The sequence below is a fragment of the Pleurodeles waltl genome, chromosome 7 (genome assembly GCF_031143425.1).
Source record: "Pleurodeles waltl isolate 20211129_DDA chromosome 7, aPleWal1.hap1.20221129, whole genome shotgun sequence".
NCBI classification, from domain to species: domain Eukaryota; kingdom Metazoa; phylum Chordata; class Amphibia; order Caudata; family Salamandridae; genus Pleurodeles; species Pleurodeles waltl.
The window spans coordinates 766,153,687-766,169,554 of record NC_090446.1 but is presented as its reverse complement, the minus strand read 5'-3'; the positions used below and the strand labels follow the sequence as shown (position 1 = coordinate 766,169,554).

The 15,868-nt window shown below is 39.9% G+C and overlaps 1 protein-coding gene across 3 annotated transcripts in view; it reads left to right on the top strand.

The window, feature by feature from the left end:
* JADE2 (jade family PHD finger 2) overlaps nt 1-14,344 on the top strand; it is a 426,950-nt gene extending 412,606 nt beyond the window's left edge. For all 3 annotated transcript variants that reach the window (XM_069199256.1, XM_069199259.1, XM_069199257.1), the window contains one exon: nt 351-14,344. In XM_069199256.1, coding sequence (XP_069055357.1) covers nt 351-1,231 — 881 coding nt within the window. In that variant the 3' untranslated portion in view covers nt 1,232-14,344. The remainder of the gene's footprint in view (nt 1-350) is intronic.
* The last annotated feature ends 1,524 nt before the right edge of the window (nt 14,345-15,868 follow it).

Genomic DNA, 15,868 nt, shown 5'->3' with positions numbered 1-15,868 from the left:
GACACTTCTGTTTGAAGTCAAGTCATACGTCACCATTGTTAACATAACCATTGTATTGAAAAAACGGTTATTATTTGTATTGATTACACAAATGTACATATTGGATAAATGTATCTGATTTTACTATAACGAAAAAATATAACTGATTGACGCCAGTGTTTTTCCCACCAGCTTCTACGCTGTATTTGCAATTAGCATGCCGTAATGCCACTTTTTGGGCCTTTATAATTTGGTCTACTAAATAATTTACGAAAGGCTTCCTGCTAATTTACTACATTTGTCAGTGGGATAGTATGGGCCACTATAATTAGTTAAGCGTTCTTAAAAACAATTCTTTATTTTTTTTCCAGGTTTGTCAGCATCCTTTCCGATAGATGGCACTTTCTTCAACAGTTGGTTGGCTCAATCAGTCCAGATAACTTCAGAGGATATGACAATGAGCCAGTGGTCTCTAAATAATGGACATCATGAAGACAGCACCCCTAGACTTCTTTCCAAGGAGCTTTTGCAAGATGAAGAGACCTTATTGAGCTTCATGATGGATCATTCCCTTGAGCCTGCATTCAAGCAACCTGAAGCAGCTAAGAGAGTTAAAAGCAAAGCAAGATCTAACAATAAAAGAAAGCAATCAAAAATTGGCACTGCAACAAACTTTAAAAGTTGCCAAGATGACCCAAATTATCATGACACAAAATATTTGCCAGATCATTCCATTAAGGCATTCAGTCACGATTCTAGAACTAATAAGACAGGTAAGGGGGCAGTCAAACTCCAAATGGATCGCAAAGGGAGTAGTGAAATTAAAAAGACAACAAGAAAGGTCTCATCATATTGTCCTGTCTTTGCAGCAAATGGACCACAGCCTTCATTTCATCTAAGAAGTTCAGTAAGCAACGGAAAGTCAATCACATTTTCACGGTCCGAGCCTAACATTTTGAGAAATGTTCCTGGCTCAGTGGATAGCTCAAAAACGTCAGTGAGGATAAAATTACCAAAGGAAGGCAGAGTAAGCAGGGATTCTAACATCAAAAACCCACAAATAACTAACGAACCTGCAAGGATCAGTGAAAGATCTAAGGCCAGTTTGCACTTTGACAATGAGACTGACGGTTACTTTTCCGATGCTGAAATGAGTGACTCTGACAAAGAATCTGGCAGTGGTGAAGTGCATCTCAACCCGCTGGATTCAGGAAATGGGGATATTGTGCGAATGGGCATTTTGGCATCCTAAAGCTTAATGATGTTCTGACTGCGATAGTTCTATGAGACCTAAACCCAGATATAACTGCCATGTTCTCTTACTGCTTAATTTCATGAAAAAGTTGTTTCCATCTAGTATGAAATTCAGCACTGTTGTCTTTTGCTCCTTACAGAATAGATCCTAAGCTTCACCAAAATAGATTACTGTGGTGATCCCTTTTATTTAGCATACATATCCTGGGTATGATGTTTTGCATGCATGCACATTACAGGACTTCCAGTTAGTAAGCAGGATGTCATTGAATGTTATGTTGCTATAGGGGTTTGCTGCTGCTAGTATCTGTGAGTATGTGCAAGTGTCCGTTTATGGGCATTATTTCAAAGGGAAACAGCGGATTTCGTTCTTTGCCTGAGACGAGCTTGCAAAGCCAAGGTGACCTAAATGTACTCCAGTAATCAGCTACACTTGCAGCACTTAGTGAAGATATTAAGACTAGAAGAACTAGTAAAATAAGCAAAACTAAAGAAAATAAAGCACAAACATGCTTATTTGAAGAAAGCACTTACTGATGGAGGAAAGCAGTTGAATATGTATACTTAAGTTGTTCAGCAGTTTACCCTAAGTGGCCTAGGTGAAGGTCATGCCGAAGGTTTGAAAGTCAAACTTTAAATTCGTTAAAAAGAGCAATCAGGCCTCTTGGTACCAACACACCTGTGATATCATTGGATGGAACACTCGAGCAGTGATTGTACATTTATATTTAGAATGAAACTCTTGAGTTCCCTACAGATGTCTCTTCCACGACTTTGCTCAGGTTATTGAAGTAGGCTGTATTATTTCAGAATTAGGTTCAGTAATGTTTTAAATAATCAAATCCAAATAAATAAATACTTGAATGATGATAACAAATAAAGTGAGCTATTAGTGAAACCCCTATATGAGATTACACAACCAAACAAAAGATATGGGTGATACATCCTACTTAAGTGAGTTTGAGTTCACTAATCTTAAGAGCATTCAGGGTTAAGATTTTGTCTTATGCAAATCTACGCTCTTGTCTTTGATGGACATTGAAACAAGAACTATGCTTCATTGTCCCTTCATTTGAATTTGGCCCTAGAGGAACAAAGTCTTTAGAGGAATCATACCTTTTGCCTTTATCCTTGTGGTAAACACATTAGCCCTTATGCGAAAATGGGTCTCTTCTAGAGGCGATGGGCAGGCACACACATTTATGCCCTTTTGAACCATTGCAGGAGATTTCTTGTTGATTTCTAAGTTCGGAGATTTAAAAAATTTGAAAAAGTCCGTTGTTAGCCTTAAACAGAGTATATTTTACTGATGTCAGGCCAGTTTTCATGTTTGCACTTAATGTACCTAACGGTATATCCAGTTCATTTTTCAAAGGTCACAGTTTAAGCCTCACTTCATGATCATTTGAAGTGACCCCAATGCGAGCTCAGGGAATCCAGAACCTACAAATACTCTGACAAAAAGGAATTTCAATGGAACGAGTCTCTTCGTGCCTGGGACACTCCTGCAACTGCAGAAATAAGAACATTTCAGAACAAGAGAATATGGATTCCTGCAAAATATGAGTTGAATCGGTTCATTTTGCAGATGCCAAAGAATAATGTCGCAGTAAAACAAAACAGGCATGGAACCTGCAATCTTATTTCTCCGCGGACGAAAACAAGAATGAGATATTTAAGAAAACAAGGCTCTAGATCATCGACAGCACAAACCACACACAGAACGACAACCCATTAGATTTCGTGCTTTCTGAGCAGGATGCTTTTGTCACATGAAGTACACCTCTATTGTTTAGATTTGCTATGTTTTTGCAGCAGTTCTTGTCTCCCGTGTTTCCTTCAACAGCTGTTTTTCAAACAAATTCAGGAAAATGTATTTGTTCTGGACTTTCAAGCTAAAGTTTGAAGGAAGAATATTGTATCTAAATTATAAGTCGTATCAAACCGGTGTTATAGAAAACAAAGGGAAAACCAATGCCAAATACATAACTCTAAGCATTTAGGGGTGCTCCTTCATTTGAATAACATTTTTAAAGCTACTAGATTCTTTGGTTTAAACGTCCTTAATCCATTGAGTTGAGTAACTAAACTAAGCTCCGTAAGGAAGTGTGAAGCTTTCGGTAATTTGGAATACTACAAGTAGGACAAAGTTCAATTTAACAATTAACATGCTTGGTAGAATTTAGTTACAGTTACTAGAATAGGAATCATGACAAAAATCAATATGCCGCCTTTTACTGGATCTTTCTTCAATGTGCTTCAGTTCAGCTATGATAAACAAGAACATAAAATCACAGATGACTGTATGCTGATTCAATGATCTGCTTACATGCAATCTGCTTGACCAAACAGGAAGCAGATTTTAAAATCTTGAGATTGCCTTAATGAACAACCAATCTTAACAGAATTTGAGTTTTTATTGTGTTATTGGGTGATGCATTTCGCAATTGTCCTATATAGCTAAGGATGGGTTTACCTGATTTATCATTAAATAACATCTTATTTCACACCACATATATACTATCCTGTTTCAGTGATTAGAAAATTGTCTACAACAAAGAAGAAGCTCTCTCATTTCAGTACTGAATTCATTCATTCACAGTTTTCATTATGAAGAACATAGTAACTGAATAGAAAAGACTCAGTGAATTGTTTACGTGATTTATTTAAGTTCGGGAAATATGATGTGAATTATACTACCGAGCAGAGCACTAGTAGAATGTTCGAGCAGTTTAGTTGAGACAGAACCCAAAAGATTTGTGACTAATCATTTTTGTGTCCTTTTGGTGGACACTATTCTAGTGGTGTAACGCTAGATGATGGGTTCCCCTGCAGAATCTTACTATCTCCCCCCTCAGACTCTGCACTCCCTGATAATTTGTGGCTTTAAGATAAGTGGGGGGGTCCTAATGAAGGATGGATGACCCCCTGTATCGCACGAACTACAGGGGCCTGTGCTATGCCCCAACACTGTTCATTATGTGTTTGCTGTTGATGAAGTGTATAGTGCAAGGATACACATATTTTGGGAGTTGCAAAACAGCATAGTTTCTTTAACTTATTTGCTGAGCTCATAGAGCTAATAGATTACAGAACACAGGATAGGTGAAAGAGCAACTCTAATAGTATTTTATTGCGCCTCGGTAGCTTGGGAGATAGTAATGTTCTGATGAGTTGTGAGTGGAGTAAAGGTGTTGCTGCAGTGCAGCATTAAATACGTTTTTAGACTATTTTATCAGTTTCTTTTGGGAATTTTAGAAAAATACCAATGAGGTTGATTGTGTGAGGCTTAGCCTAATTTTATTATATTGTGCTTGAGTATTTACATTTATTTTAGGTAATAGGACTAACTGTTCTAGATTTACATATCATGTAGTTTATACCATTTGAAATCCCTGCTGGATTTTTTACAGCGCAGTATTTGGCAGCTATAAATTAAATTGAAGTTAAAAAACTTTTTGTGGTCTTTACATCTAGGAAAAGAAAAATGATGTACGTATTGTTTGGATGATCATAAATAAGTGTGAAACCACTTCACATGTCCACCAGTTGTGTTACAGCAACCTTAGGGTACACATGCATTTGTCTAACTCTGCTTCCTTGTGATACTTTTTCATTTGTCAAAATAGAGAGTTTGAATTTATTTTGTAACCTAAAACTTAACTGCTGCAGTTGCTAGATACCATTCGTAATGTAGTCTTCTCAAAGATTGAGCACCTCAGCTATCGTCCTGCTGAATAACTGATCTGTTAATTTTGAGGTCTGTTTGGTCAAAAGAGTGAAGTTTTAAATATTCTAGTTGTTATACCATCTACATTTTATCAAGCCCCTCACTTATGATGTCTGCATTTACGAGTCTTTGCAAAAAGATTGCTGTGGATCATTTGTCAACCATCTTCAAACCACCACTCAAACGTCGATCTTGACATTAAATTGCCAAGGTGTGTCATTGATTCCCTTCTTCTAGTTATCTGGAATATGTTCAACATCTACATGACCTCCCTAACAGACATCGTCAGATACTACAGACTCAATATGGTCTCCTATGCCCACGACACTCAACTAATCTTTTCCCTCCCTGAAGACCCCCACAACGCCAAAGCCAACTTCCGCAACACCATGACCAACGTAGCAATGTGGATGAAAAACAGCTGCCTCAAACTAAACACCGACAAAACGGAATTCCTGATCTCCAGAAAGAACACCTCTGTATGGGACCACAGCTTGTGGCCAGCAGAACTTAGACCAGTGCCCTCACCATCAAACAACGCATAAAACCATTGCATCCTCCTCGACTGCCAACTATCCATTAATCGACAAGTAAACATAGCCACCTACTCCTGCTTCTGCAACCTCCGTATGCTCTGCCAAATCTTCAAACGGGCCCCTACTGACACCAGAAAGACAGTCACACATGCCCTGGTCACCAGCTGCCTCAACTATGGCAACGCTGTCTATGTCAGAGTGTCCTGCCAGCTTCTTAAAAGACTGCAGACTCTACAGAACACCACAGCCAGACTGATCCTCAACCTTCCCGAGTGGTCAAGCATCACCCCACACTGCAGGAACCTCCACCGGCTCCCCGTCCACAAGAGATGCCAATTCAAAATCCTCACACTCGCATACAAGGCTCTACACAACCTAGGGCTGTCATACATCAACCATCGACTGAGCTTCTGCGTCACAGCAAGACCACTAAGCTCCACCTCGGTAAACCTCACACACACATCCTACATTCATCACAGCCACAGTGGAGGCCGCTACTTATCCTATACAGCAGCCAAGTCCTGGAACATCCTGCCCCTCCACATCCAAACAGCTCCCTCTTTGGCAGTCTTCAGAAGGAGTCTCAAGAAAAAGGCTTTTCGATGGAGACACTGCACCCTCAGCACCCAGACACCAGTAGGGGTGATACTACTGCACTTTACAAATGCTATGAATGATTACGTTAGATAATTACAATGCTTGTCTGGATTGTGTTTTGGATAGTTGCACAAGAATCCAGAAACCGTTACCTCCTGACTCGAACAAGTCTCGATTTGACTATGTATTGTCTGTTGAAATATTCCTGAGTATGACCATACATTTGATTCAGTGCACCTTTTTACTTCAGTGAGTTTTACTTTAATTAAAGGAGAGGAATGTGTGTGATTTATGCCAAACCCTATGAGAAAACTGGTATGGTGTAACAACAAACAGTTGTGGTGAGGTACTTCTCTTCCAATCTAAATCAGTCCCTTAGATTTCAATAAAATATTTAGTCTTGCAGAACATTTATACTATTTATAAAACTATTATTGAAAACTATTATTTTAAAATGGCCATATTCTTCATAAAGACACAGTTCTTTTAGATGTAAACAATGTGGGAGATCAAGGACTCAAATTGAGTACATCTTCATGCATTGTGATCTTCTGAAGATGTACTGAGTGATTTAATGTGTCTGCAAAGTTTTATTGGTTAATTTTTAAATAGACACTGACCTTGTTTAGTAATTCCATTTGTTTTATTTCGTTCACTAAGATAGGTCGCGTCCATCTTCCCACACATTCACAATTTAGTGGGACTTCACATACATTTTGAATGCTTTTCACATACTTAGCGGTTCATTTCTCTTGCACCTGAATGGTCCAACTGTAAGTGGTGCAGCATGAACCAGTAGGCCTAGCCAAATAGATGGACATCATCTATATGTGTGAACGCCTTACAATGACTGCTATAAACTGTGTTTAGGTGATTCAAATGTCTGTGAATTATCAAAATTCTCATAAACTACGATCTCGAATTGCCATAAATTACGTAGTTTACCAAATGAACTGCTTGCTTGATCCTCAACATTTAGTATATAAAGAGCCAGTATGCTGGCCTAGTTGAATGCATTCCTGAAACCATCGTCTGTTGAGGCAGTGAGTTTGTGTGCACTGCTGTAGGTAAGACGAACTTAACTTGATTGGCACAGTATTAATTATTCTATTTCTATGGTACCGTTCTGACACTTTCTTTTCCAGGCTTATCATGTAATCTCTAACTTTATATATAGTAGGTCCAACTTTCAGACTCCCTCTGGGAGATGATATGCCTGTAATATATTTTTTAATAGGAATATATTTGTACAGTGGTATGCTGACTCCTTGAGTATTATTTTTTTCCATATACGTAAAATATTTCTCAGATACGTCTGTCCTCGAGCTAACCTTGGCACCAACCAAAACACATAAATGAACCAAGGGTGCACAAGGAAGCCGTTTCCAAAGGCAGCTGAATTGTACATGAGTTTACTCTGCTGGAATACAGTGGCATTATCATAGACTGTCAGACATGTAGCTCATATGTTTGTCTGAATTTCTGAGAGGGCAAAAACATGAATTCTACTCTTATAATGTCTTCGTGATTGGCCACTTTGTCAGTGTCGTTCGCAAGGACCTCATTCCTACTGCCGCTAATACTTCTCCAGAGTAATGGGATTTCCTCCATTTACATAAGATCCGGGAGCTTATGCACAGTACAAACAAAAAATCAATTTGGTAACGTGGGTACTGTCATACCTATATGTAGGTCATCTTCCCCACATTCCCACTAGATTTTCAGGTTATGTGAAATTTCTCTCCACTTCAAAGGCTTTGGACACAGCTTTCTGTATAAAATGCTTGAGAATTAATTTCTGTATTCTCTCTTAGTACTCGTAAGTGGCTCATCTTGAACTGCAATTGAGCTTCCTCCCGTTAGTTCGGGGACCCTGCAGTGTCTGGTGGTTTATTTGACAAATGCATCTATTGGATGGATGCATATGTATCCAGCCTCATGGTGATGAGTTAAAATCTTGCCCAGTCACTCAGGACATTAACTGAAATTTATAAATTGGATGTAATTGAGTTGGGTGACCACATATATCCGTTATCTTCCACAGCACCAACATACTCTTTGGGATGAACATGCACTCTGGAAATACCCCTTTTATGTTATACTGTCTGATACAGGTAACTCGTTCAAGGAGTGTGAACCAACATCAGTTTTGTCTGGCATTCTTAGGACATGAATACTCTAGGTTCCTGTGATTGTTTGTCAGCAGTATGTTTACAAAATTGATTACAGGATGTACTTCTTAAATTTGTCACATAAAAAACAAAATGAATAATCTTTATTTTCACAGACCTCTGTTGGGTGCCTCTTTCCAGCCACAGTTACCCAACAGGAGAAGGATCTTGGAAGTGGAAGGAAGCGTGCTCTGGCATCTTCCTCAGTGGGGTATTCATTTGGTGCATACTGTCCTCTTCAGCAAAGTGCATGTGCTGCTTACCACTGAGGCTCCACCAGAGGTTCTTCCGAAGCCTAAGACCTGTAATCGACCCCAGATGCTGCAGAACTCCATCAGCTAGTTCTGGTACTGCGTAGTGATATCACCTTACTGATTCTTCCCCGTCCCTTCCATGTTTTTTTGCACTTGTGATTTCTGCCTTTTTGTTGCATGTGCTGAGATTCTCACATAAGAAGTCTTTAGTACCACACAGAACTGGAGAGAATAGTGTTGGTTTTCAAGGTCCAGATTTATGCATGATTTTTCCAAAAAACATTCACTTTTTAAATGTTTTCGATTTTGATGTACTGTTTGAAAATTCACCTTAAGTGGATAACTTGAAATGTATGATTGCATCAGTCCCTCGTGGCCCAATGAGGGGGCACTGATGGCATAGATACACCATTGTTGTGTACATCTGGCTGTGTCAAGAAGAGTGAGGTGTGCCGCGAATAACACGGAAGAGTCAATTTCAATTGAGTTTATTTCCAGGGCTCTATGACTTGCCCATGATGGCCTAGGGGCTTTGTTCACGAGCAAAGCTTAGGATTCATTAGTCCATCCCTGAAATTAGGCTCAGGAATCTTGGCCTCAAAAAAAGTCCAACTTGCACCTGCATCCTGGTACATGAACATTGACCCGTTTTGGCCTTCTATGGTTTGCTATTGGCATTAAAAAGAGAAGAAGAGTCTCTGCCTGTATATTTTAATGGACAGGGCAAGTAGCCTCTATTACTTTGCCAGACCCTCTTACAGCACAGCCTCTTAGATGCTAGATAATAGAGCCTCCGTATGTTTGTCAAAACTGAGGCATCTGATCCCAAGGCAAGACACGTATCGAGTAGGTATTCCAAGTCATATATGATTCATTAGTGCAAACACATTATTCAGTATTGCAAACACGTTACTGTTGGAGCAAATGCTGTAAGAGGAAAAAACTACCCACCAAGCAGTAAAAACACTTGTTTGCAAAATCTGACAGTTTGTGGCTGTTGGTACTGATTCCAGAAAGCCCATTCGTTATTATCTGCAGGGCATAAGGCCATACAGAAGTAACCTTCCATTTCCAAGCATGGTCCCTAAAAATCCAATTGACTCTTCCTCCTTTTCCAAATGAAAATCAGAAGGCATGCAGAACTGATATCCAGAATAAAGCAGACCTGCTAGTGCAAAATGTTTTTTTTATCTGTAAGGGGAATGAAAACTGAAGCTGGGTTGAATCTGTACTTTACCTAGCAAAGGGATCCTCAATTACTTGTTGTTGAACAAACACAAACATCAGATTCTCCAGAAAGCTCTACAGGTTTGACAGGACCATGGGTAAACATTGCCTCTTATTTAACCTCAGATAGCAAACTCGGGTTTTAAAGAGTTCAACTCTTGTAGGTAATAGTTTCGAAGTAGTGGAGATACGTAATTGTTTGTGTTCAAAATTAATTGGGTCTGAAAAGTTGACAAGTTTTCTAACTATTGTGAAAATTAAAAATACAACTGTGAATACTATTCCCTTGAAGCACCATTTAATAGAATACGTGCTTGATAATAACTTTTTCTTTAAATCGGTACTGGAAAATCAGTAAAAATCATGGACAACAAACCAATTTAGCTCTTAAAAGATCTTGCAGAGGTCATCTGCTTACAAAAAAGTAAACGTTCAGTTGTTGATATAGCAGTCAGCAAAGGTTCTCAAAATAGGGATCTGAGGCACTGTGAGAGGAAGTGATTTGCCAAGATTAATCAATGTAGTCAGGCTGTGACAGGTTTCTACCCTCCATTGACAAAATATGTACTGGACAGAACGTCTTTTCTGGGTTCATCTGTAGTAAATAGTTTTGTAAAGTTAACTGAATTATTTATGGTCTCTATCCAAGAGCATTTTAAAAACCACAGTCTCGGAAATCAAAGTACAGGGGAGCACAGTAGCTTAGCTAGGAAACTGGTGTATCCAATAATATTAACCTCTGCATAATGAGAGAATTGACATATGCAGAATTCTGATCTCTAAATAATGTAACCCATTTCCCAGCATCATATGTCTTTAACTCTTCTATGAGCTTCTTTTTGTATATTTTTGACTGTCCTTTGGCTCCTTATCCAGGCTTCAAAAACCCTCCTGTATTGCCCAATGGGAAGAGCATTAATATGGGTGACGAGTTTGAATAAGGGTGTTAAGGAGAACCATCTTCCCAACCTACAATACCAAGTTGTGCTTGTTCTCCCAGAGTTGTTGAAAATGCAACAAACGTGTTCAGGACTCCTGTGTTTGTGTTTTCTCTGATTGTTTGGTATAACCATGTTTGTTTCATTGGCCATCAGTATAGAAAATGTTCTTCATGCTGAAAGCAAAATCTATATTAAATTACTCTGATTTTCTTTCAACAATATTTAAGACACAAATGCAGCCAGTGTCTTGGGAACTAGTTGATTTCATGTAGAAACAACATAGACCTGTTTTAGGCAAAGGAGACTTAGGGCCTCATTCTGACTTTGGCGGGCGGCGGAGGCCGCCCGCCAAAGTACCGCCGTCAGAATACCGCTGCGCGGTCAAAAGACCGCTGCGGTAATTCTGAGTTTCCCGCTGGACTGGCGGGCGACTGCCAGAAGGCCGCCCGCCAGCCCAGCGGGAAACCCCCTTCCACGAGGATAATGGCGGAGTGGAAAGGGTGCGACGGGTGCAGTCGCGATTTTCAGTGAAATCTGAAACTGAAAATCTTGGTGGGGCCCTATTAGGGGGCCCACGACACCCGTTACCGCCAACCAGGTTCTGGCAGTCAAAACCGCCAGAACCAGGCTGGCGGTAAGGGGGTCGGAATCCCCATGGCGGCGCTGCCTGCAGCGCCGCCATGGAGGATTCCTCAGGCCAGGGGAAAACCGGCGGGAAACCGCCGGTTTCCCTTTTCTGACCGCGGCTTTACCGCCGCGGTCAGAATTGGCCTGGATGCACCGCCAGCCTGTTGGCGGTGCATCCGCGGTCCCCGGGTCGTAATGACCCCCTTAGACACTTACATTGTACTTGCATTGGTAAATTTTAGCATTCCCAGCAATATTAATAAAAACTGCTTAAAGAGACCAAACTACAATGCCATTGCAACGTTTTCCTGATGAGCTCTTAAATTGTTCTGAGGTCTCTGGGCCTACCGATGAATGCTGCTGCATACACAATATAAATAAACCTGAAAAGTATTCATTGTTGATAAAAGAGCTTAAAATGGATGGATGTGATGAAAAGAAAAATGAGTAGAACAATATGCAGTCATCCATATCAGTCCCTAAACCGGTTCCCTCCTCAGTCCATTGCACCCACATTAACACTGTATGATTGTCTGAATTTCCACACCTAACCATTCCTCCTCTCACAGATGCTAACTAAAAACCTACTCCACAAGTATTCCCTGATTCTCAATCTCAGTCTTTCAAATCTAGAAGATTCTAGATTTCTCTAGCGTCAGAGAGATCTCTAGGTTCCTTCTTGGGACAGCTTACCTTGGTCACGAATCAATTTCCACTCATGATGCAAGCATATTTATTCACTCATTTTGGTTATTCTTAAAACAATAACCCAATACATATTTCGGAAAATGCCTTAAGACGGTCTAGCCTTTGCTACATTTAGTCAGTTCTTCATACAAATATGTCACCTGCCTTCCATGCACTACTGGAGCTTCAAATGGAAGAAATCCTCCTTTTCTATAAAAAAATAAAAATCTTTGGTGTTGCGTGGTCAAGTATTTGAGGGGCAAAACTGCAATCCCTTCAATGATTGAGAGCCCATATTGAGGAAGGGACATAAAATAACTCAGTGTATTATGAAAATTATGTGTTCATGCAGTGATAACACAGAGTGCATGGTATGTTTTAATAAAATCGAATATGGCTTTTTGAAAAAATTATTTTAAGACCGTGACAAAAGGAGGAAACCAAAAAACAAACGAGTAATGTTCGGTAGTTGCTTTTACCACCTACACTCATAAGACTAGTTACTCCTTAATCTTGCCATTGACTGACTACCATTTAAGCATGGGTTGTAGTTCTTTTTAAAAGTGCAGGCACAAGATGAACTTCACTACCAGAGGAGCATATACGTTACGTAGCATTACAGAAGTAACAAATATAGAACCTCTTTTCCTACACAATAGCCTTTTATTTAAGGCAGTGCCCTGCAGACCTCTGAACCAGCTTGCTGGCCATTGATAAGCCGGTAACACAAGATGTGAAAAACGATATTGATTACATCTAGCACAGTTAGTACTGTGACTACCTTCTACTTTTGTTTGTTTTTCAGGATCTGCTTTTTTGCTAAGGGACCTCGTGTTTGTATGTGAGCTTATTGTAGTGTGCCTTGAAACAGTCTCACTTGCTAACTTTTAATGGAAATCTAGCAACCTCCTCAGAGAGTTCCAATGTACAACACTCGTTGCCACATAATTTTGTAAAATAATCCACAAAAGTTCCAATTTCTGACAACTTTCCTTTGGAGCAACGGGGTGCCCACTTTCGGTCCAGAATGACTAGTTATATGTCAGATGTTTGTGATATCTACTTGGTGTGTAAATAAGTACCTTTGTAATAAATTGGATGTACATTTGTTCTGTGTGGCAGTTTGGAAACTGTAGAACCTAAATAGGACGCTGCTGGTTTGTGCCTTACCCATCCCGGGTGTTCTATTTCTAATGCAGCAAGTCGAATCAACAATATGCCACAACACTAGTGTTTATTGCATCAGTTGAATAGGGACGCTCCAATTTAATCAGAACCACCCTCGGCTGTTATCAGTTTTTCTTCTATTCTTTCTCAGACCCAAAAATATCCTTGTGACACTTGCTAACCATAATATTATAATCCTGGGTGTCTAGGGTGCCTGTTGACTCAGAGGCGTGTAGGACAGTGGCATCTACTTTTAACATAACTTTGCACAGATATCCTAACCCATTAAGGTTAAGTAGGAAAGTAAACAATACATTTGCATAACCTGAACTTTTACAAGAAGCTGAACAAGAATGTTCGTCTAGGGGCGCTTGCAGGAGGGTTTACAAGTATGGTCCAAAAGGCCAAAATTCGGAGTTCCTCCAGCAAGCTCATCACATTATATTTGACAGATTCACACAGAAGTACAGTTAGGAATGTACTTGATTGTTCACATATAGAAGATGGAAGCAAAGAATAGGCTCAATATACACGTTTTTGTGAGGAACATATTTTAACTTTGTATTCAGAGAAATTAAATGTGGCATAGCAACATCCCTCGTTAATCAGATTGCTGTACAGTTTCATGTTAAATATTGGTTGTTCTTTAAGGTCATCCTCGCTTAACGTGATCAAGGAAGAATTTGAAACGGTGATTCTTCACTCCAGTCACTGTATATGGAATGATATGAATGTCACAGTTGGAAAAGCCTTCTGTCTTTGTTTCAACGAAAGTGATGTGCCATTTGTTAATATAAAAGAGAAAAATATATTGAAAAGAGCAATTTTAAATTATTTTTGGCTTATGTTGCAATATTTATTTTCTTGTATTAGAAATTCCTTTGTAGAGAAGAAAATGTATTTTTCATTAATGCAAGAAAAAAAACTATTTCTCCTTTTGTACATTTTCCGTGTTAGGCAATCCTTGAAGCAATATAAAGTAACTAGTGTGTTCGATGTGACTGTATATGCATGCTATTTGTGTTGCCTTGAATTAGACGTCTGCCGTTGTTTCTTGTTTAGGCTCAATGTATTCTTTAATACACTTGGGGACCATGGCCCATTGCATATGTAAAACCTTTGCATTCCTCAGTGTGCTTGCAAATGCAGTCAATAAAGCGGTGTTTTGTGTGTATTTGTGTTTTTGAATATTAAATGGTGTAACTTTTAACGGAAATATCTAATACAAGCGTATGACTTATAATACGTTCTGAAGAAGGTAGTGCAACATGCATGTTTTTTTTACGATTGCTGAGTATGGACAAGGACCTTGATTCATGAGAGTCGAAGCCTGGAGAGGCTCCTTCTTTCACTCCCACCCCTCAACAATGGTAATAAATACAGTTTTTGCAATGCCGTTCTAAAATGTGTATACACTATATATTGTACATTTATATAGCACCTCATGCCTTATTGTTGGGTGCCGGAAGAGGGGGAAAACAACACCTGGGGTAGTGTGTGGCATGCAGTGGTTTATTTGTTGTGATCTTATGTGGGAAGCATTTTAGTGTGGTGTGCGAGTCACCCAGGAGGTTCTCTTGCCTTGGGGAGCAGCATCTAGCAGCGAGATGGAGGAGGAAGTACGAGAGAGAGGCGCGTGAACTATAACTAATTGGTAGTTATAATTTTCTTTGCAGGTGCTAGGATACTTTTCATGGTTTCTGTTGTGCTTTCGGTTCATATCCAATGCTGACTGGAGTAGTTGTGTCAACCACTCTTTATGAGTCCATGGTTCTAGGAGAAGGAAGTGGAAAGATGAAAGTGGCAGAGGAGTGGTAGTAGATGACTAAAACATATACGCAGCTAATAGCACCAGCCTAGTCAGAGGGTCAGCAGAGTGCGTTTTGTGTTTAACACAAGAAATTTATAATCAAAGAAGACTTAGTAATTTATGTGGTATGGCAAAGATGCTGGAAAATGAGTAAAAAGATGCCAGGTGGGAAAAAATGTAAGTTGGTGACATGGGCAGTTGACATGCAAGTTTATATAGCAGGGATACTGCTTAGTGCTGTGAAAGCATGACTCATCTTTGAAGAAAGAAGTGGAAGAGCAATGAAGGTTACCAACTTGGGCAGAACCTACACAATCAGTAAATGTCCAGATTTTACCTACTCCGGCTATTCTAAAGGAGACCAAAATTCTAAACAGGGACTTGCACCGTAAGTCCCACTAATGCTCCTGGAGGCTCCCAAAGTCACCAGTTAGACAAGCCCAGGTTAGGTCATAGCTCATATCGTAGCCAACTTCCACCCAGCACATGCGAGGGTGCCTCACTGACACAACTAAGGCTGGAGTTTAGGCTAGTGAACAAACTGTCTCAGAAAGCATCCCTCCTTAAATATACTGCTTTATTGAGGCAGGCAGAAGGGCAAACGCTAAAAGCTCTTATTTGGCGGGAGCTGCATTTGGGTCGGAGAGGAGGGGGCGGTGGGAGATTTAAATCCCAGGAGTCAAGATTTTACAGGGATCTTTTGGGACTTGAAGGCCGAAGCTTCAAGGGAGCAAAACTTATTGCATCCTGTTTAAAAAAGTGCTTACAGAAAGATATTCTTTTATGGATGGAAAGGCCTCACCCACCTAGGTCATAGGCCAGTCCAACCCACCAAGCCAAGATGATACTTGCTCAGCGGTCTCCACCGTAACCCCACAGGAGAGCCTG